This window comes from Tauraco erythrolophus, chromosome 23 (assembly GCF_009769465.1).
Source record: "Tauraco erythrolophus isolate bTauEry1 chromosome 23, bTauEry1.pri, whole genome shotgun sequence".
NCBI classification, from domain to species: Eukaryota; Metazoa; Chordata; class Aves; order Musophagiformes; family Musophagidae; genus Tauraco; species Tauraco erythrolophus.
In genome coordinates this window covers 6,833,992-6,851,595 of record NC_141487.1, presented here as the reverse complement: position 1 = coordinate 6,851,595, position 17,604 = coordinate 6,833,992, and the positions used below count along the sequence as shown (strand labels likewise).

General features: G+C 46.6%; 1 protein-coding gene across 1 annotated transcript in view; it reads left to right on the top strand.

Annotated features, from left to right (window-relative positions):
* The first annotated feature begins 8,498 nt into the window (after positions 1 to 8,498).
* The window catches only part of LOC104371372 (uncharacterized), a 32,579-nt gene continuing 23,473 nt past the window's right edge, over positions 8,499 to 17,604 (top strand). Inside the window, exons 1-3 of the mRNA XM_086625751.1 lie at positions 8,499 to 8,685; positions 16,696 to 16,770; positions 17,534 to 17,583. Of these exons, the coding sequence (XP_086481877.1) occupies positions 8,499 to 8,685; positions 16,696 to 16,770; positions 17,534 to 17,583 (312 nt within the window). The remainder of the gene's footprint in view (positions 8,686 to 16,695; positions 16,771 to 17,533; positions 17,584 to 17,604) is intronic.

Genomic DNA, 17,604 nt, shown 5'->3' with positions numbered 1-17,604 from the left:
CTGTAAAATGAGGTGAGGGATCTATCCTCTCATCCTTTACACTTCACTGCACCAACTTTGCATCAGGATCTGATCCCATTACATTGCTATGAACGACTGCGTAAAAAGCGGTGTACTGGGTCACTGTGCTCTCATTGGAAATATATCAGCAATGTCAGTAAACAAGCCAGAATGCTGTGTAGCCCTCCAGAAATCCTGGATAGACATGTGTAGCTTATTGTAGACATGATCAGATAAATTCTCAACCTTTTTGGCATGTAATCCTGAGACCTCTTACCATATGGATTCATAAAGGGAGTGCATGGCAGCAACGAGAAAGTTGTACTGTCCTTGGAAGCTGCAGAAAGTAGCAGCACTGAGCTGTGCCACACTGTAGTCTTCCTGCATTTTTGTCCCAAGTGTGGTGTTAATGGCCAATAGACAAAAAGCAGGGACCAGGTTAGTCGTAGATTTTTATAAGGAAAACTGAGTTTGGTGTTGCAGAATAGCAGTCTAGTGACAAGTGGTGAGGTTGGCTTGTGCAAATCCAGCCTTGCAGTGTGGAGGATTAGCTATTTCAGGGAACGGTAAAGTAATTTTTACCCAGGTCTCCTCCATCTATTCCCATCTAAAAAAATCTTAAAGAATTGTCAAATAGTCAGTTCTTCCCCTGCCCTCTGTCCCACCCACTTCAGCTAAGCACATCTAGAGGCATGAGGAGAAGCTAAATGAAAAAAAATAGGCAAATTACCATTCAATTATTTAATCTATTTCTAACTTTAGGGTTAGAGGATTTCAAAACCAGAAATGTCTTCTCAGCCTTCCCTCTTTAATATGATTTATTTATTGCACCAGATTAATATGGCATATGGAATTCTGCAACGGAAGTCTGTCCATGCTGCTATAATTAGCTAGCAATGGTGACAGCGGGCATCTTTGCTTCTTTATTATTTTGAAATTCTCAGCGCTGTATTATGGGATGAATTTCTACCACATCAGAATGCTAATGCTTGGGAAAGCCTGTTAGTGCAGCATCCTGCTGCATTCATGTAACCTTCAAAATCCTGAAGTGAATCCCAAGTGTGACTGCAGTGAAATCAGCGGGATTACACCAGTGATGAATCTGGTCCCAGCCATAGAATAGACAAGGAAACTAATCCTCCTTTTTTCTGCTGCTGCAATTATTTAAGCAACATACTTATGTACCCGAGGTCACGCTCTGTGTGTCTGTAAATGAATGTTTGGCATTGTATTTCCCTGCACCAAGGGGGAATTAGGTCTTTATGCCTCTCTGGCTGTACTTAGTATACTGTATACACGATCTTTTTATGAAATAGTTCTCTTGCTGTCCACGTTGCCAGATCCTTTCTTAAAACTGTGTTAATTTTTAAAAGTAAACACGCACAAAGCAACCACATTCTTCCAGTTTTTAACTGAACCTGGGAGCCCCTTGCAAGTGCAGGTTTAGAGATCTTTGTAAACGCTGGCTCATGAGGCAGCTGAAAACCCAGGCTGGGAAACGCTGGTGCTAGCGCAGACACTGGGAGATTCCTCAGAGGGGACACCACACCTTTGGTATAGGACCCTCTGAGTTTTCTAGGTTTTTGTAGAAGGAGACATTGTAATGCTGAACATTTGCCACTTCCCTCTTTCCCCTACCAGAAGAGTCCGTTCTCCACTCCTGACTGTCCTTGTGGGGCAGCCAGCACCCAGGGGAAGAGATTCGGTGGGTTGCCATTCACTTACATGTATCACTCTTCTCTATCCATATGTCAGATATGAAGTCTCGTGGGAGCAAATTGCAACAAGGAGTGTGAGATACTGCAGTGTACCTTGTGCTGGATTGGAGGCAGGGAGGACACGCCAATGGTAACTGAAGAGCAGGCAAATAAACAAGGAGCAGGGAAAGAGGGGAGTAACTGGCATAGTTTCAGAGATAAAAGGCTTGAGTATCAGCACAATTGTCCTCTGCTGTGTTCCTCAGGGTATTTGACAGTGCACTGTAGAACTAAGTCTAACAGGCAGTATACTAACCATCAACAGTCCCTCATCATCTGGAGAAGAGGGGCTTGAATTAATTTGCCCTGAAGGGGCTTTTTTTCTTGCCTAAATCATATAAACAGGGCCAGGAGAGTCACTTTCCGTGAGGCTTGTTTTTTAGCGTTATGTAAGAAACAGAGTTTGTGTGACTATGATTGCTCCTTGAGGTTGAGTTTACAGGCGGTGTTGGCTAGAACATGCATTTTTGTGCAAGAGCTGAGTGCCTGCGTGCCAAATTGGCTGTTTGTGTGAATCTGTGAGAGTAACAGGCACTTCTGCAGATTTTATCTCCAAATATGGTCTCTGGTATGTGTGCAGGGAGGCAAATGAGCGATAGTATTTTAAGACTTTTGGGCTGGTCAGACATGTAGAGCTGGAAATACAGACAGGTAACAATTTTCCATATTTAGAGGTCTTTCTGTAAGTGGCTTAGTGTCAGCTTCATTGTTGGCCATGGAGAGAATTTTTGACAGGTTAATATAGAACAAGAGCCGATTTCTATTTTTGTAGCTCCGTGTTGTTCTCCGTGTTGAATTCTTACTATTAAACATATCCATACCATGCCAGCGGGAGAGGTATACCTGGAAGGAGGCTACTGTTGACAAGCACCTTAGAAGGACTGCCAGATAGTTGGTTTGAGTGGTAGATGAGATCCTCTTGTCCCTGTTCTGCAAACAGATGTGGACCTCAGAATCAACGAAGCATCTTTCTGGTAAAAACCTTTAGCCTATGTTCCCATTATCTCTGGGAAGAGATTATTCAGTGGGACACTGAATGAAATTTGCAAAAACAAATACATGATTCAGGAAAGTGTATTCTATTTAAAATCAACAATGATTAAGTAATTTAGAAAATCTTACCCTAAATCCGTATCCTATCTGCTGATGGCCACAGTTAAGAAACAATGGCAAAGCAGAGATGACTTAAGCTCTTGGCTTATGGGGGTATTAAAAAACAGATTGAAATCCCTCTGGCTAACACCCAGCATGTGGGGATGCCAGCTTAAGTGGCTTATAAGTGATCCTTCTAGCTTGATGCTCAAGATGTATCATGGACATCTGGACAGCATAAAATCAAGCCTAAAGTAAAACAAAAAAAGCCCTTTGTATGTCCAACTGATGAGGCTGGATGATTCCAAGATAATTATTGTGCAGGCATGCAGCTTCCCCTGGAAAAACACTGGAGTGACGCCATGAAGTAAAATAATTTCTCTGTCATCCCAAGATGCTGCATGATGCAGCAGGAAAGCCTGGAGGAGGAACTGGAGGTCTACATGTAGATCTGCTGCTGAGTGCTGTGTTAGCTCAGTGCTTCTGGCTTCTCTCACCGTTACCTCTTTATCTGAGAAGTGACTCACTGACTGAAGGACTGCCTCCTCAGCCTCCAGCCTTGGCTAAGCCAACCAGGCATATGGGAATACACATTGCAGAGAGCAAAGAAATGTCTGTACCTACAGAATCCTTCCTCCCAGTGGTGTGAGAATCTATTGGACAGCCCAGAATGGTGTGGCTGATGCAGACTTTCTGAAATATATACTACGAGGTAACTCCAGCAAGCAATGTTTTGTTGTAGTTTGTAGAATAGTGCCTTGCTGGGTTACTTTATGAAAAGGAAGAAATAAACACCAGCATTACAGAGGTGCTGTAAAGCATTGCAAAATGCTGTGCTACCTCGGTCACACTAATGTCCAGAGTCCTTCACCAGGCTGTTACAGCATGTGAATATGAACACAGTGAGTTTGAAACTCTGCTCTACAGATGCTATTAATCAATGGTTAACACTGGACTTCATAAAACTCAGTGTTTGTGTAAGAAGGAAAATTATTGTGCTAGTGACAGTATTCTCTCTCTATATGGTGCTATTTCTCTCTAGCTAGAGTAGGGCCCATGTGGAATAGAAGGAAACTGAAATCCTGGGGACAACTTCCTTTGCTCTTTAGATGAGGAAGGCTCGTATCTGTGGCTGAGCCCAGCAGGCTGTGATTAGTCCTGCCAAGCTCTTCTCCTGCTGCTCAACAAGAGTCCTCCCTCCTCTCCCCCCTGCCTTACCTTCCTGCTGCCGACTGCCTCATGGATGGGCAGGGCTTCACTCACTGGCTCACTGGCTTTACTCCAGTTCAACCATCTTTTTCCGCTAATGCTTCTTTGGAATGGACAGTTAAGGCTTTATCCTTGTTAGCCATGTGCAAAGACTTCTCCTGGCATCTCTGCTTGTAACCTGGTACGGAGACAAAAGAAGACAGTGAAAGAGGAGCCCATACCACCATGGACTTGCCTGCCTGTCCATGGAAGGGGACAGGCAGGCAAGTCCTGCCTGCAAGTTCCTCTAGGAAGAGCTGCCCCTAGGAATTGTTTAACTTATGGCACTTTCAAATCCTGCAAGATATTTATTAGGAATTTCTCTCTGTGGTAGAGCAGGCACCTCCAGGAGGTGCATGAGGTGCAGACACTTCTAACTCTGTAAATGCATGCACATACATGCACAGATGCCCACTTGAGAAAACTTTATTTTTCAAACATTTGTGCCTGTCATTCCTCAAACACTAGACTCTTGCCTCAAGCTCCTCTCCTGCTCAGCCTATACCCTGCACCATTTATGCACTAGATTCCTAGAGTGGGTCTCTCTGGAAGGCACTTGCAAGACCCACAAACGCTGTAGGACTATGGTGTCCTACTTAGCCAATTTCAATGGGTTGTGGATGTTGCCAATTTGATCAGTAGGTTTTTAAAATACTGTTGTGAAACTGCAACTCCTACACAATAAAGCCTCCCCTGTGTCTCCTACTAGTACATTTCTTACATGCATCTTTTCAGACATTTGGTTTCTTGACAGCATTTACATAACCTGGATGAAAACCCTCCCACAGCCAATTAAATGCCTGCTATGAAATCCAAAACTCAGATTAAAAGGATGGAGCTTTCCAGGACTGCAACATTTGTGCAGATGGTTAGTACTCATAGCTTGTTCTACAGGGGAAAAAGTGGCATTTTCTTTACAAGTACATTCAGTCTGAGCTTCCTCATGGAAATTTCGTGGTTTGTTCAGATTATTATTTTAAAGCTATCATCAGATGTGATCACCCATTGGATTAGAGGAAGCAAAAGGAGAGGATTGGATAATCCCTGAGGCATAAAGCATTTTGAGTTAGATTTGAAGAGAGCTGTCACCTACGATAAATTTCTTTAGCTCAGAATGCTTCTCTCTTCCTCTGTACCTTCCTGAAAACACTCCTGCCGGGTGGCTGTAGACCTTTAGAGATGCAGGATGTTGTAGCAATTTGCTCCAGGAAGTACTCCCTGAGCAGGCTGATGTGCCAACCCCTTTTCAGAAAAAATGCATGGTTAAAAGAAAAAAGTGCAAAATCGAATAGCAGGTAAATATCCAAACTAGGCCTTGCAAAATTATCAAGATGCCCCTTTTTCATCTGGTACATAGAAATCTTTGGCAAATAGAACTTCTGATCTACCCCAGTCAGATCAGCATAAAGATCTAGTCGGACTAAAATATTAAATACAAATTAGGCACAATAAAAATGAACTATTTGAAGATGGGGGCTTGTGCCATGGGTCTTAGAACAGAGACTTTGATTATGGGGGAATGTTCCCTAGAATAAGAAAGTCCAATCTCATTGCTGTTATTTTCCCATCTTTGGGAACAAGCTTGCTCTCATTTTGGCTGTTTATTATGAGTGCTCTACTGAGATATCATGATCTCTTTGGGGTCCTGCAGTTTAGGTTTTCCTGAATACTGAAAAACATAAGAGTAGGTAAAGCCATGGGCCCTTATATTTTTTTGAAGTGGAAAAACAGGACTGAAGTGGAGGATTTTATCACTGACTGCAGGGGAAGTGGGATCAGCTCTCGGTTTACCGGGATTTCACTAGCAAACCACGTAACATAAATACTGGCAGAGCAAGAGCAGGAAGCAAACCCTTTGGCTCTTTGCTGGGCCCGTACTATTCATCTGGCCCTAGATTTGGTGCAGAAATATGCAGCTAAATCTAAACCTGAGTATCTTACAGTGGTAGAAGAATAAAGTGCTAGATCGCAGAAACTTTGTCAATCAAACCTTTCTCAGATAGACATTCTCTAATTCAGAATTTTAACCTTTTCCAAAGTCCTCTCTGTCAAAACCTCAGAAATTCGCACTGTTTCTCAGGCAGGAACCACCAACATGAGGAAATAATTAATGAGAGCAGGAGGAAAAAAAAAAAAAAAGAGAAAAAAGAATGTGCTGAATAGAGGCAAAACGGAGATTCAAATCCCTCATCCCACAGGCTGCCTCCTTGGTCCTCAAGATGCAGACAAAAGTCATTCCAGCTCCTGACAAACAGCCTGAAAAGATGCTGAAGCATCCACAACCCTCCAGGACATTTATGTTAAGAAACGTTTGGACAGAAAGACTGCTCGATGCACACCATCTATGCAGTGTAGGCGAAGTGTCTCTGGAACTGAGGATGTGTGAATCAACAACAAGATTATCCCTGGTCCTGCATGCAAATGATTCACAGCAGACATAGGCTGCATGAAACATCACATTAGTGGTATTCTGGTTTTCAGAAACAGCTAGGCAGTAAGTCTGGAATAATCAGTTAATTCATTAAGGAAAGTATATAATGTTTTCTGGACATTGTGCTCAGAGCCAGGACAGTTAGCCAAATCTCCCGATTTCCAGTACGCTGAGTCTCACTCTTGTTCTGGCAGACACCTCCAACAACATACCAAGTCCACTTAAAACATTTGGGGGAAAAAAAATAAAAGGCAACATAAAAAAGCTTAGTTACTTTGTATAAACCATAACCTTACAGGAATGCCGTGCCTCAGTTTTCCCATCTGTAAATGAGGGAGACAGAGGAATGCCATTCAGCTATTGCCCAGCAGCACTGTAAAGCCCATTTGACTAACATTTCTGAAACTGTGCATGATTCTTGTAGGGGAATTGCTGCTGAAGAATGAACTGTTATGGTTGTTGGTTATTCCCCAGATGCCTGAAATATGGAACTTGACAGAATTCTGGAGGAAGTATCCTTATGAGCTCAGGTAAGAGATGAGCATGCCTCACACTCAGGATATTGGTGCAAGCAAGATTCATTATAAACCTGGGGGACTTAAATAGCAGGTGTAAGCTCAGAGCACGGGCGAGGCTCCAGAAAGCTTCGCCTGTCCATGATGTAGGACTGATCTCTCCTGTTTCTGCTGCCTGCTAACAACACAGCTGTGCATCACACACCTGGATAAAACAACTCGGGCTCTGCCAGCAGAGAACAGCCCACATTAAGGGCAGCTGCTTGGGAGGGGCAACAGCTGCCTGGAACGTCTTGAAAAAGCCTAACCCATCTGACACCCTTCTCGTTCTACAGTCCTGCTTTTACCAGCTCAAATTATCCCGAGAAGAAACCGCTGCTCATAAAAACCTTAAGCTTTCACAGAAATCATTTGAAGATGCCCTCCTTGTTAATTAACATAGGTGTCCCTCATCTGTCTCCCGTTAGCAACAAGTGCCAGCAGCAGAGGCTGTGGGTTCGCCAGCCAGTTTAGAAAAGGGAGGGGAAAGCAAACACGTGGGAGAGGCTGATGGCTCGAGTCTGCTGGGGGGGCCGGGGATGCTGACGGTGCTCGGCCCCGGCAGGCAGCGGAGGAAGGTGGTGCGGCGGTATGAGAGACACCCCCCCCACGCCCGGGGCGGTGCGGGCACGGGCCGGGTACCCCAGGGCGCTCGCCCCGTGTCGGGCGGGCTGGGCCGGCAGCGGGCATCCGCGGCGGAGCCGGGCGGCGGCGGGGCTGGGGCGCTGCGCTCCCCCCGGCCGGCCCTGCCCGCTGCCGCCGCCCCTCCCGCCGCGGAGGGCGGACTCGCCGCCGCCGCAGCCCGGATGCCGCCGCCGGTTTCCTGGCCCGTCTCCCGGCCCCGGTGTCGCCGCTTCCTCTCGGAGCGCCGCGGGCTGGGAAGCCGCGGGGAGGGGGCCGAAGGGCTCCGCGTCCCGCCGGGTTATTTTTTCCGGTCGGTGCTCCAGAGGGGAAGGTGGGAAGAGCCAAATGCGGCGGTAACCCCCCCCCCCCCCCCCCCGCCCCCCCTCCGCTGCAGCACATGGGAAGCAAAAGTTTTCCTTTTCCTCCTCCTCCTCCTCTCTCCCCTCCGCCGGTTCCCCTCGCCCTCCGCCCAGGCAGCCCCGAGCAAGCCGCCTCCCGGGCCGGTCCCCCGGAGCGGTTTGCAGCTGGAGGATGCGTGTGCCGGCACCTCGGCGGCTGCTCTCGGACACCGGTGTTGTGCTGCGCTTCTCTCCGATGGGCAATGAGGAATAAACCGTTGCTGGACCGCTTTCCGCTTCCCTGAGGGCTGCAAAGGAACGAAGGCGAGACTTTGATCGCACCTTGCAAAGGGATCTGCGAATTCGTGGAGGAAAGGGGCTGTTGGGGAAAAATAATTGGATGCTTTAGCAACGCCAGAGAGGCAGCGCTACATCGTTTTGCTTCAGCCCCATCATGGGTACTGGCATGTGTTCGAGGAGGCAGAAGGGGCTTCTGCAGACCGGGTTTTGCCTGGTGACTGTGGCGTGTTTGGGCTCGGGAGTTTTCATGTACAATCACTTGCAGCAAAAGGTGCGGAACGCTGAAGCCTTGGCCCAGAAATACAAACAGCAGCAGGAAGCACTGTCTGCCCAGCTCCAAGGTGAGTGACCTGCTCTGTGTGTGTGTGCACGCACACCGTCTGAACTTCCCTCTCTCCCGACATTACCTGCCGGTGTTTTTGCCGCACAGCCCAGCGACAAGTGGGGTGCCTTTGTGGAGCACGGGTCAGCTTTTGGCTTTAAAGAGCTCTAAGAAGATGTTGTCGCCCATTTCTTTCCCCTCTTTGATGTCTAGAGTTAGAATAGCCTTGAATCGGAGTTGCTGGTCTCAACGGGGGACGGAGCGTGCTGGATTGATGAGCTCAGCTGCATCACGTCTATTCCATTTCTTCTCCCTGTAGTTTCCTTCAGCTGTAAAGACTAGTCCTACGTCGTTCTAAATGTGAAGCAGTAAAAATGCAAGCAGGACTTCAGAGGCTGCTTGGGCAGGCTCTGAGATGTGGCTCCACTCTCTAGCCTGCAGGAGCGTCTGTCTGGAAAGCGAATAGAGAGACAAGGGATCCTTTAGTAAAGTTTGTCGTCATACTGTCTACTGGCCATTGCCTTTGCAAGGAAACAAGACTATCTTCTCAAGTGATTGGTCTGTGACTAGAAAAGTCTTGCCAGCTTGTTTGGCACTGATAGATGCTGCAGCACAGAGTGCTCTAAAAACGGGGGAGGAGGAGGAGGAAGAATTGGCTTTTCTGAGCCTGCTGACCAGCACTTGGTTCCTCTGGCAAGAGCTGCCAGAAGACTGGAAGGCAAGCATAATATGTGTATTTCTTCTCCTCCTTTCCCCCCTCATTTGTCCTCCTTACATAAATGTGTAGCTGGGAGAATGACATTTTAGCCCCTGGAGAGGTTTCAGCAGGGAATGCTGAGGACACACGTTACTCCATTGCCGAGCTCTTACCTTCTTTGTCTAGTCTATCATTCCAGTCTTACTGCATCTGCCGAGGCTACGTTTTCAGCACCTGTCGCTATATTTGGAGTCTCTAGAGGGATTTGCTGAGCTCCCTGTAGAGAGATTTGATGGAAATCCACTCTTTGGTAGCCAACAGTTGTGTGTGTCACGCTGGAGGATGGGTAGGTTCTGGAGCACCCACAGAATTAATTTTGTGTGGACAAAATACTGTTTGCCTGTGGTTCTAGTGACTCCAGGTCAAGAGATTAATTTAACACTTTTTCTGAGTGAGGAAAAGCTCTTCCTCAGGCTAAAATCAAATACGGGGTATCTGTTACGACCTCTGTTGACATATCCAGTGACGTTTCTATAGCCTGTATTGCTGGGAAATTCTGCAGATCTGTGACTCAACATATGTGCCTTTTACAGTTAAATCTCTTCCCGTGGCTTTGTGTGCAGTGTTGTGATGCAAATGTAACATTGTACATATGCTTCTTGTGCTCAGGGCTGTGTATTTCTACCTGTAAACAGGGAAAGCAGTGTGTGGTGTATGCATTTTGTTTGTTTCTCAAGGAAACATGCTTTTTAAAAACAATCAATCTCGTGAATTGATCTACGTGTGTATATAGGTTCACTGCTGTTATCTTACGTTTTGTTTCTATTTCTTCTTACTCTATCACAAGGCTGTCAAACAGCTACAGCTCCTAATGTGTTGCACAGTCCCAGCCACAGGGATTTCCACCTTGGTCCTGTGTTTCTGAGATGCAAAGATCAGCAGGGCAGAAGTTAGCACACATTCCTTTCTGGTGTGTCAGCATCTCTTGCTTCTCTTGGAGAGAGGGGCTGGTTCTTCAGAGAATGACAGTGGTAGCCTCAGGGAACCCCAGTTTTGGGAACAGCAGACTCAAGCAAAAAGCTGAGACAGGCTCGTAATATTTTTTCCACCCGAATATGTTTGAGTGGCAGAGCTGTAGCCTGTTGCTGAGGTTTCTAACCCTCTGTCAGTCCTCCCATTCCTAACTACAGTTGTTGCCATGGATACCCTTTTTATTTTGAGAAGACACTTACTTGTCCAACAGTTTTAACAAAGGCAAAGCTGCTTTTTGGATTTGGCTGGTGCGGGAAGCCTAGTGATTGGCAGATAGGAGCCATGCTCATGGAAGTCTTAAAGTGTAGTGGTATCTTGCACACACAGCCGTGGCTCTTGTGCTGTCGTCTTGCAGTGCTGCTCCCTGTGGTGCTTTGGTGCTGAACACAGGAGAGTGGAAAGTCAGGGCTCTGGGCTCTGTCCCTGCCCCTGCGCAGATTTGTTGCATGACTTTAATTGCCATGTCTGCTGCATCTGATTTCTGTCTTTCCAGCTCTACAAAAGGAGGACATGTTACTCCGAGGTGGAATTCAGTACTGTTTAACTAGCGCTTCAGGTGTCTACTTTCAGCCATCAAGTATTTCCTACCTTTCTTAAATCTGAGTACAATGTATGGTTAGTGCTTCCGGTAGCCTCTGTAAATAAAGCTTGAAAGTGTAGGGCTGGGCCAAGAGTTGAGGGAAAGGGAAAAGGAAAACAAGTGGAGAAGGGAGCAAAGCTCTCTTAAAACTAGCACTGCGCTGTCTTCTACTGGCTGCATGCAAGGAAATGGATGTCATCTACTCTTAAAATAAGAGCAAAGCAGCTGCTGACTTTGCTGTAGGGTAAAACACATTGTGTGAGAAGAAGAAAGGGGGGTATTGTCATGCGTGTGACCCTGTCCAACCTCTCGCCTGGTGGCTAGTACCCCTTGTCCCGGCCAGCTCTTGCTGCTGTGCACAGAGGTAGCTGTTTGTTGTGACCCAGTAGACCCTCTTTTTGTATTGTGGTCCAGATGGACTCTAGGAGGAAAATCCGCTTGGCTTTTCTATCCCTCCCTCTCTTCTGTTTCTGCTGGGTGGGGTTGGAGGTATGTCTGACAGTGCATGGAGACGCTTTGCCAGATACAGGGCTCTCCTTTGTGAGCTGTGATTTGGGGGACTCTGTTGCTGTGTCACGAGGTTTAGAGGGGATTAGAAACACAGTTTGGCAAGCTATGACCTGGTGTGTACTTCAGATGGATCTGTTCTGTCTCAGCCCCCACCTCAAACTCGTGTCGTGCTGAGTTACGTGTAGGGTGGCTTTAAGCGAAGTGTTGGTTTGCCACCTCCCACTTGCTGTAGGTGTGGGCCGTATATGTATGAGCATGCTGCTGCCTGGAGGTTCTGAGTGAAACTAGAGAGATTTTATTTTGGTCAGCTCACTAACAAATGGCACTCTTTGAACAGATGAGAAGGGTGTATTTATAGTGCCGTCTGCTTCTGTCTGACTTTCCTGGTGTGGCCTGACAATGGCACATCAAACTGATGTCTGGGATGGAGGAATTTTCTCCCTCGCAACAGGCTGCCATTGCACAGTGGCTGAGCATGAGAATGCAGCACTCGTGTCCTCACCATTGGGTGTCTTTTACCCAATCTATCTTTCCTTTGCTGTCTCTTTGGATGAGAGAGGGAGGTATGATAAGTCTGACTTTTGTTCTGCTTCCCTTGTCCCTTGCTCTGGATGATTCTTGAGCCTGAGAGACTGGTGCCATGAGCGATTAGTTGTGATGTGACTGGCTGGAGACTGGCAGGAGTAGACTGGCAGGAGTATTTGATACCTCTAACAAGGAGAGCAACAGAGAAGAAAGCTTTTTCTGGGTGATTAGCTATGAGAGGGGAATGAGCACAGTGCAGTCTGGAAGTTCGTGTTGATCTCTTGTGTGCTGAGAGCTGCTTGGAGCTGTGAGCCATGGGCAGTATGACGACTCCACAGTATCTGCTGTTGGCATAGAAATGGCCTAACGAACTATGCACTGTGCACAGTTTTAGCAGAACCAAAGCAGCAAATCTGATGCCTCTGCTCTCTTGCTCCGTAAAAGCAGGGAGCTGGCATGCACTTGTGGCTTTCCCAGGCAGGGGTAAAATGAAACCACTTGAGCAGAAGGAAAATAAAACCTGGGACTGTTGACAAGACTGGAATTGCTCTCTCTTTATGGTTCTCTTAACCTCTCCCTGGCAGATGTTTATCTTAGTACTCTGGGGTATATGAGGCAACCTCTTCACACAGTCACCCTGTTTTCTGTGGTCTTCTAAAATGAGAACAAGTCTGTGGAAGGCCTGACCTGTTCTTCTTTCCCAAAGGCAAGGCACTGCAAGGGATTTCATTGTTTCAGCAGATCAACTTCTACGTTTTAGCTCATTTGGCAGTAGGTGATGGTGCTTTAGTGCTGAGTTCTGGCTGAATTCCATCGTGGATTAAGACACTGACCACCCTCCATTCTCTCTTATATTTGCAAATTGATAAAGGCTTCCTGGCTTCCTGTCCTCTGAAGCTATACAGTGCCATTTTGGTCCGCGAAGTTGTTGCTGTATTCCACCACAAGATGAGTAGAGACTACTTTATGCAACACTTACTCACTGCTTTGTGTAAAGTTGAACCCACCTTTTCTGGGCTCTAGAGGCCTGGAGGAATGGCAGGAGAGATTACAGCTTTTTTTTTCTAGTCACTGGAGGTTACTTCAGCTTATCTTACTTTTTAAAAAAAGTGTCAGAAGAGCCAGATTTTGTCCTAAATTTCTGAATAAGCAGCTTATGATATGGAGCTGTTCCTGAAGACTCATCTGCTTTGTGGTGCTTGTATTAGGATTTGTGGTTATAGGTGTTAGCACAAGCCTATTGCTACAGATGCTTTCCTGTGCTTTAGTTTCCCATTTGCTATGTGAGATCAATAGCACCTGGTAGCTTGGGGTCATCTAAGCAGATCTTTTCTACACAAAATAGTTATTTACTTGCCTGGTCCTGTGCTGAGGGTGCTTGGCTTTTTTGAGTCAGGCTGTAGCTGTTCAACTTGTCTCCTGTGGACACCATGTACTTTGCCGTTCTGGGTGATGGAGCACAACTGTGCTGTCAGTGAGGCTGGTTGCTGCCTCAGTTGCCCTGGGTTCTTCAGCTGCAGGGACCTGGAGAGGTGGGTAACCTGCCCATGTGGGGTGAGTTTCTGACCCTGGTCCTAGACTCTTTTTTCTTTCAGTATACTCAGATTACTAGGAAATGAAATGAAATGCCTGGAGGAGAAACTCCAACATGAGGAATTCCTCCAAGCCCAGAACTGCTGAGGCAAATGCAGACTGGAAGCTCAGAGTACACGAAGGGGCATAGTAAAGCCTGTGAATTGCTGGGCATCCCTAATAGTCCCAGCATCCATGACTTTCCATTGCTGGTGTGAGGTTCCGATCACATCAAAGACTTGTCTTCAGCTGCTTTGCTAGATAAGACTGCGAGAAAGTGAGTTGCTAGTGGCAGAAACAAGAATGCCTGGAGCTCACAAATCTTTTGGGAAGTGGCTGATGATCTTAAGATGACAATTTAATTGAACAAGGCTTTTTAGCTTGTAGGGAAGAAGCACCCACAGTCTCTTGTGTGCCTAGCTGGGCTGGGGAAGCCCTTAGGGTGACATCTGAGTAGTATGTTGAGAAAAGTGTTCCTGAAAATAAAGCTGTCATGTAGCAGACACTTGGACAGCCACAGTGATGGCCTTGCTGCTTACCAGTGTGCTCAGCAGGGGAAAAAATCCTTCCAGATTGAAAAAGATTTCTGCTGTAATGGTTTGGAGAATGTGGTAGTTTCCTCACTTGAGAGGAAAATGTTAATGAAGTAGCCCAGCCCAAGGGAAGCATCTTCACCATTGAGATGTCTGTTAACTAGGGAAGGTAGCAAAGAGAAGGAAGGAGATAGCGTGGCTAGTGACAATAGGAATTCCTGACCTAGGACACTGGCCCTTCTTGTTCCCTGAGGGAGCTACCTGGGGCAGTGCCAGCAGAAGGCTTAGGAAGCAGTTGTACTGCAATCGGCAAAATCCTTAGGATTCAACACTTTACTGTGCCTGGCTTCATTTATCATTATTTCTTTTTCCCCTGATTCACTCAGGTGCTCAGCTGCTGCTGGACATCACTGTAAATATTGACAGATTCACTGCTGGTAAACCAAAGTATTGCAAAAAACCCCAAGCTTGGACCTAGCCAATGTCATGGGCTTGGCTTAAAAATCGTGGGCTTAAACCATATGAAGGTTCTTTTTCCGTGTGGCAAAGACATTTTCAGATGGGAAGAAAAACATCAGTTGTTTTGAGGGTCCTGGTAAAGCCACCAGACTTGGATTTGTTGTGATCCAACAGAAGAGAAATACGCAATAGTGAACCAGACTTTTAAAGAAGCTGGATAAAATGATTAGACTGTTCTCTCAGGTCTGGAAGTTGCAGGGGGATGTGGCTCATAAAGTCAAGGAATGCTTCCCTTGAATGCCCAGCTTTGATTGAAAAGCTCTTGAAGGATGGTCGTGGCAGCAGTGCTTTGTTGCCTGGTGAAATTAGTCTTCCATGCACTTAGTGTAATTAGGAGACTTGCTATGAGGAAGACAGTCTAAAAATGCAAGGAATGGTTGACATTTTTGAATGCAAAAGGAAGAGGGGAGGCATAGGGAGGCTGTGAGTTCTGTGGAGTTCAGAAGAACTGGGTGGCTTGAATTCCCTGCCTGGGGAGAAATGGTGGGGCAGCAGAAAAAGTGTTTTCCTTTGGGTGGCTTTTGTTTGTTTTCCTTCAGGGGCTACAGAGGTGTCAGGCTTGCAGATGGCAGGGCAAGGAAGGACTATTTTGATCACAAAGCTTGATTCTTGTATGGTCTCTACCTCAGCCTTGCAGTTCCTGGATGATCTTTAGTATTGTTTAGAAAAACGACCTAGCCTGATTTTTAGGATGCTAGAACTGCCTATGAGCTCTTCTCCACGTATGTATTGAGAGTGACATCTGCACTACCATAGGCTTGGTGCCACTGATGGTCAATACTGTAAAACATTAGATATGCATATGGATGTTTTGTATCTCTTATTTCCCCAGGTTGGAGTGTCTCTTCTCGGGCAGCAAGCCAGCTGTTAAGGCAGGACATACACTGCCTTTGCTCTCCTGTATGACCTGAGTGGAGCTGGCAGTCTCTATAGATTCACTTGCACAGAGAGCACGAGTCACTTGGGGTTCTTGGCTTGGCAAGATTTCAACAAGGACTGGGTTAGAATTTGTTTTATGCATGCAAGCATCATCTCACTTCGTTAATTTTTCTGGAGACTGTGCATTACGGCATGACTTGCCCCCAAAGATCTTGGCTCGGGAGGCAAGTTTCTTTTGTTGCCCCCTTGCTCTGCATTGCCACCCCATTCCATTCTGACATGGTGGCAGTTTGTGCAGAGGGGATGGAGAAGCCTGTTGCAGCTGAGTGCTGTGACTCAGGGAAAGCTCTTGGTTAGCATTCAGACATCAGACTGGATTAAAATCACCATCCATCAGGAAGCTTCCCTGGCACTTTCATTTGTCATGGGGCTGCTGTACAAATCAGCCTCATACCTCTCCCTCTTGGCTCCTGTGCAGAGTACAGATGCTCTTTTGTGTGTAATGGGAGAGGGAGCTGCTTGGCTCACTTTTCTTTAGTGGCCTGAGGGCCACTTAATGGTTGGGTTGTGGAAGGGGGGAGAAAATCTCTCCGGCATTCTGCTGATGCCTTTACAGAACAGATGACCTGGAAGGCTCTGCCTGTTACGAATCTGGTAGGGGACTTGGCCCACAAGTATATAGTTTAGCCACTGGCCACTGAAGCCAGCTCTTGGACTCCAGAGCAAAACCTGAGTGCAAATACTCACAGGATGACAGACTGGTGTGTTATATCAGGAATGTTCGTTGTCTCTAGTCCATCTGTCCTCCCGCCCTGCTCCAGACCTTATCTGTTCACAGGTGACAAAGAAGTGCCAACAGCTGGACATGACCCTTTCATTGTTTAGGATATCAGGTATCTGCATGTATTTCAGGACTGTTGATTTGCTTGGCCTGGATCCTACCTGTGAGCTACTGTGTGCTTAAGTCTAGAAGCCTGGAGTGATGCAGGCCATTCAAAACAGGAAAGGCTCTTTTGCCCAAGTTTGCTCTCTTGGGCACTTGCTGGCCTAGTCCATAGCAGGGAGTGAGATGCACATGTGCCCCTGGCTGCATGATCTGCGAGAGGCCTGTTTTGGGGGAAAGAATACGTGGGAAGAAATTTCAGGGTTTATCTCACGCTCTGCCTCTTTCTGCTTCCCTAGTCGTGTATGAGCACAGATCCCGGCTAGAACGATCCTTGCAGAAGGAGCGAGGAGAGCATAAGAAGACAAAGGAAGGTGAGTCTCTTGCATGGATGGCATAGCAGTGGCCAGCCAACCCTCCAGCTGTCCCCGGGGAGATGTGTGTGTTGTACCCAAAGCGTTTTCTGCCTTCAGGGCTGTGTGTGGATGTTACGGAATGCCTCCCAGATGAGACTCATCCCTGGTTTGTACTTAGAGAATAGTTGACTGACTTGTGCATTGCCCATAGGCAGAGGCTGCTGGGAGGTGGGTGCTATGTGGCTACCTAGCTAAGGGAGAAGCTGCATTTTTGCCTCTGCTTTAATTTATTTGGTGGGGACCGACTGAGAAAATGAAGCATCCTGATAAATGTTATCTTGTCATGGGACCTTCTCATTTTAAGAAGGTGGTGCAGATGAGATCAGCGGATGAGTTCCTTTTGGTCTCAGAAGCTTTGATTTCTCTTTTCCAGAGTCATCTCTCATTTCAGAGCACCCCAAATCCTTACGCAGCTTCAGTGACACCAAAATGTAGCCAATTGTGTGCTGAAGCAGGAAGTTACCAATGCACTTGACTATAGAATGGGAAAGGAAGGACATTTGGGCCAGTCTAGATGGGTCAACAGCTGTCATGGGAAATACTACCATCTTTGAGGGCATTGAGTGAAGTCTCCTCACAGCATCTGCATTGTAGCTTGTTGAGTTGCAGCGTTTTGCTCAGCAAGGGGCTGTTTTTCTCTTTCCCTCCCCCTACCAAAATATAAAACAGACCCTTGTTAAATTCCAGCTCATTAAATTGTCTTCTCTCCTTCCATTTCTAGATTTTCTAGTATATAAGTTAGAAGCTCAGGAAGCCCTCAACAAGGAGAAGGTAGGTATGGTTTATTCCTCA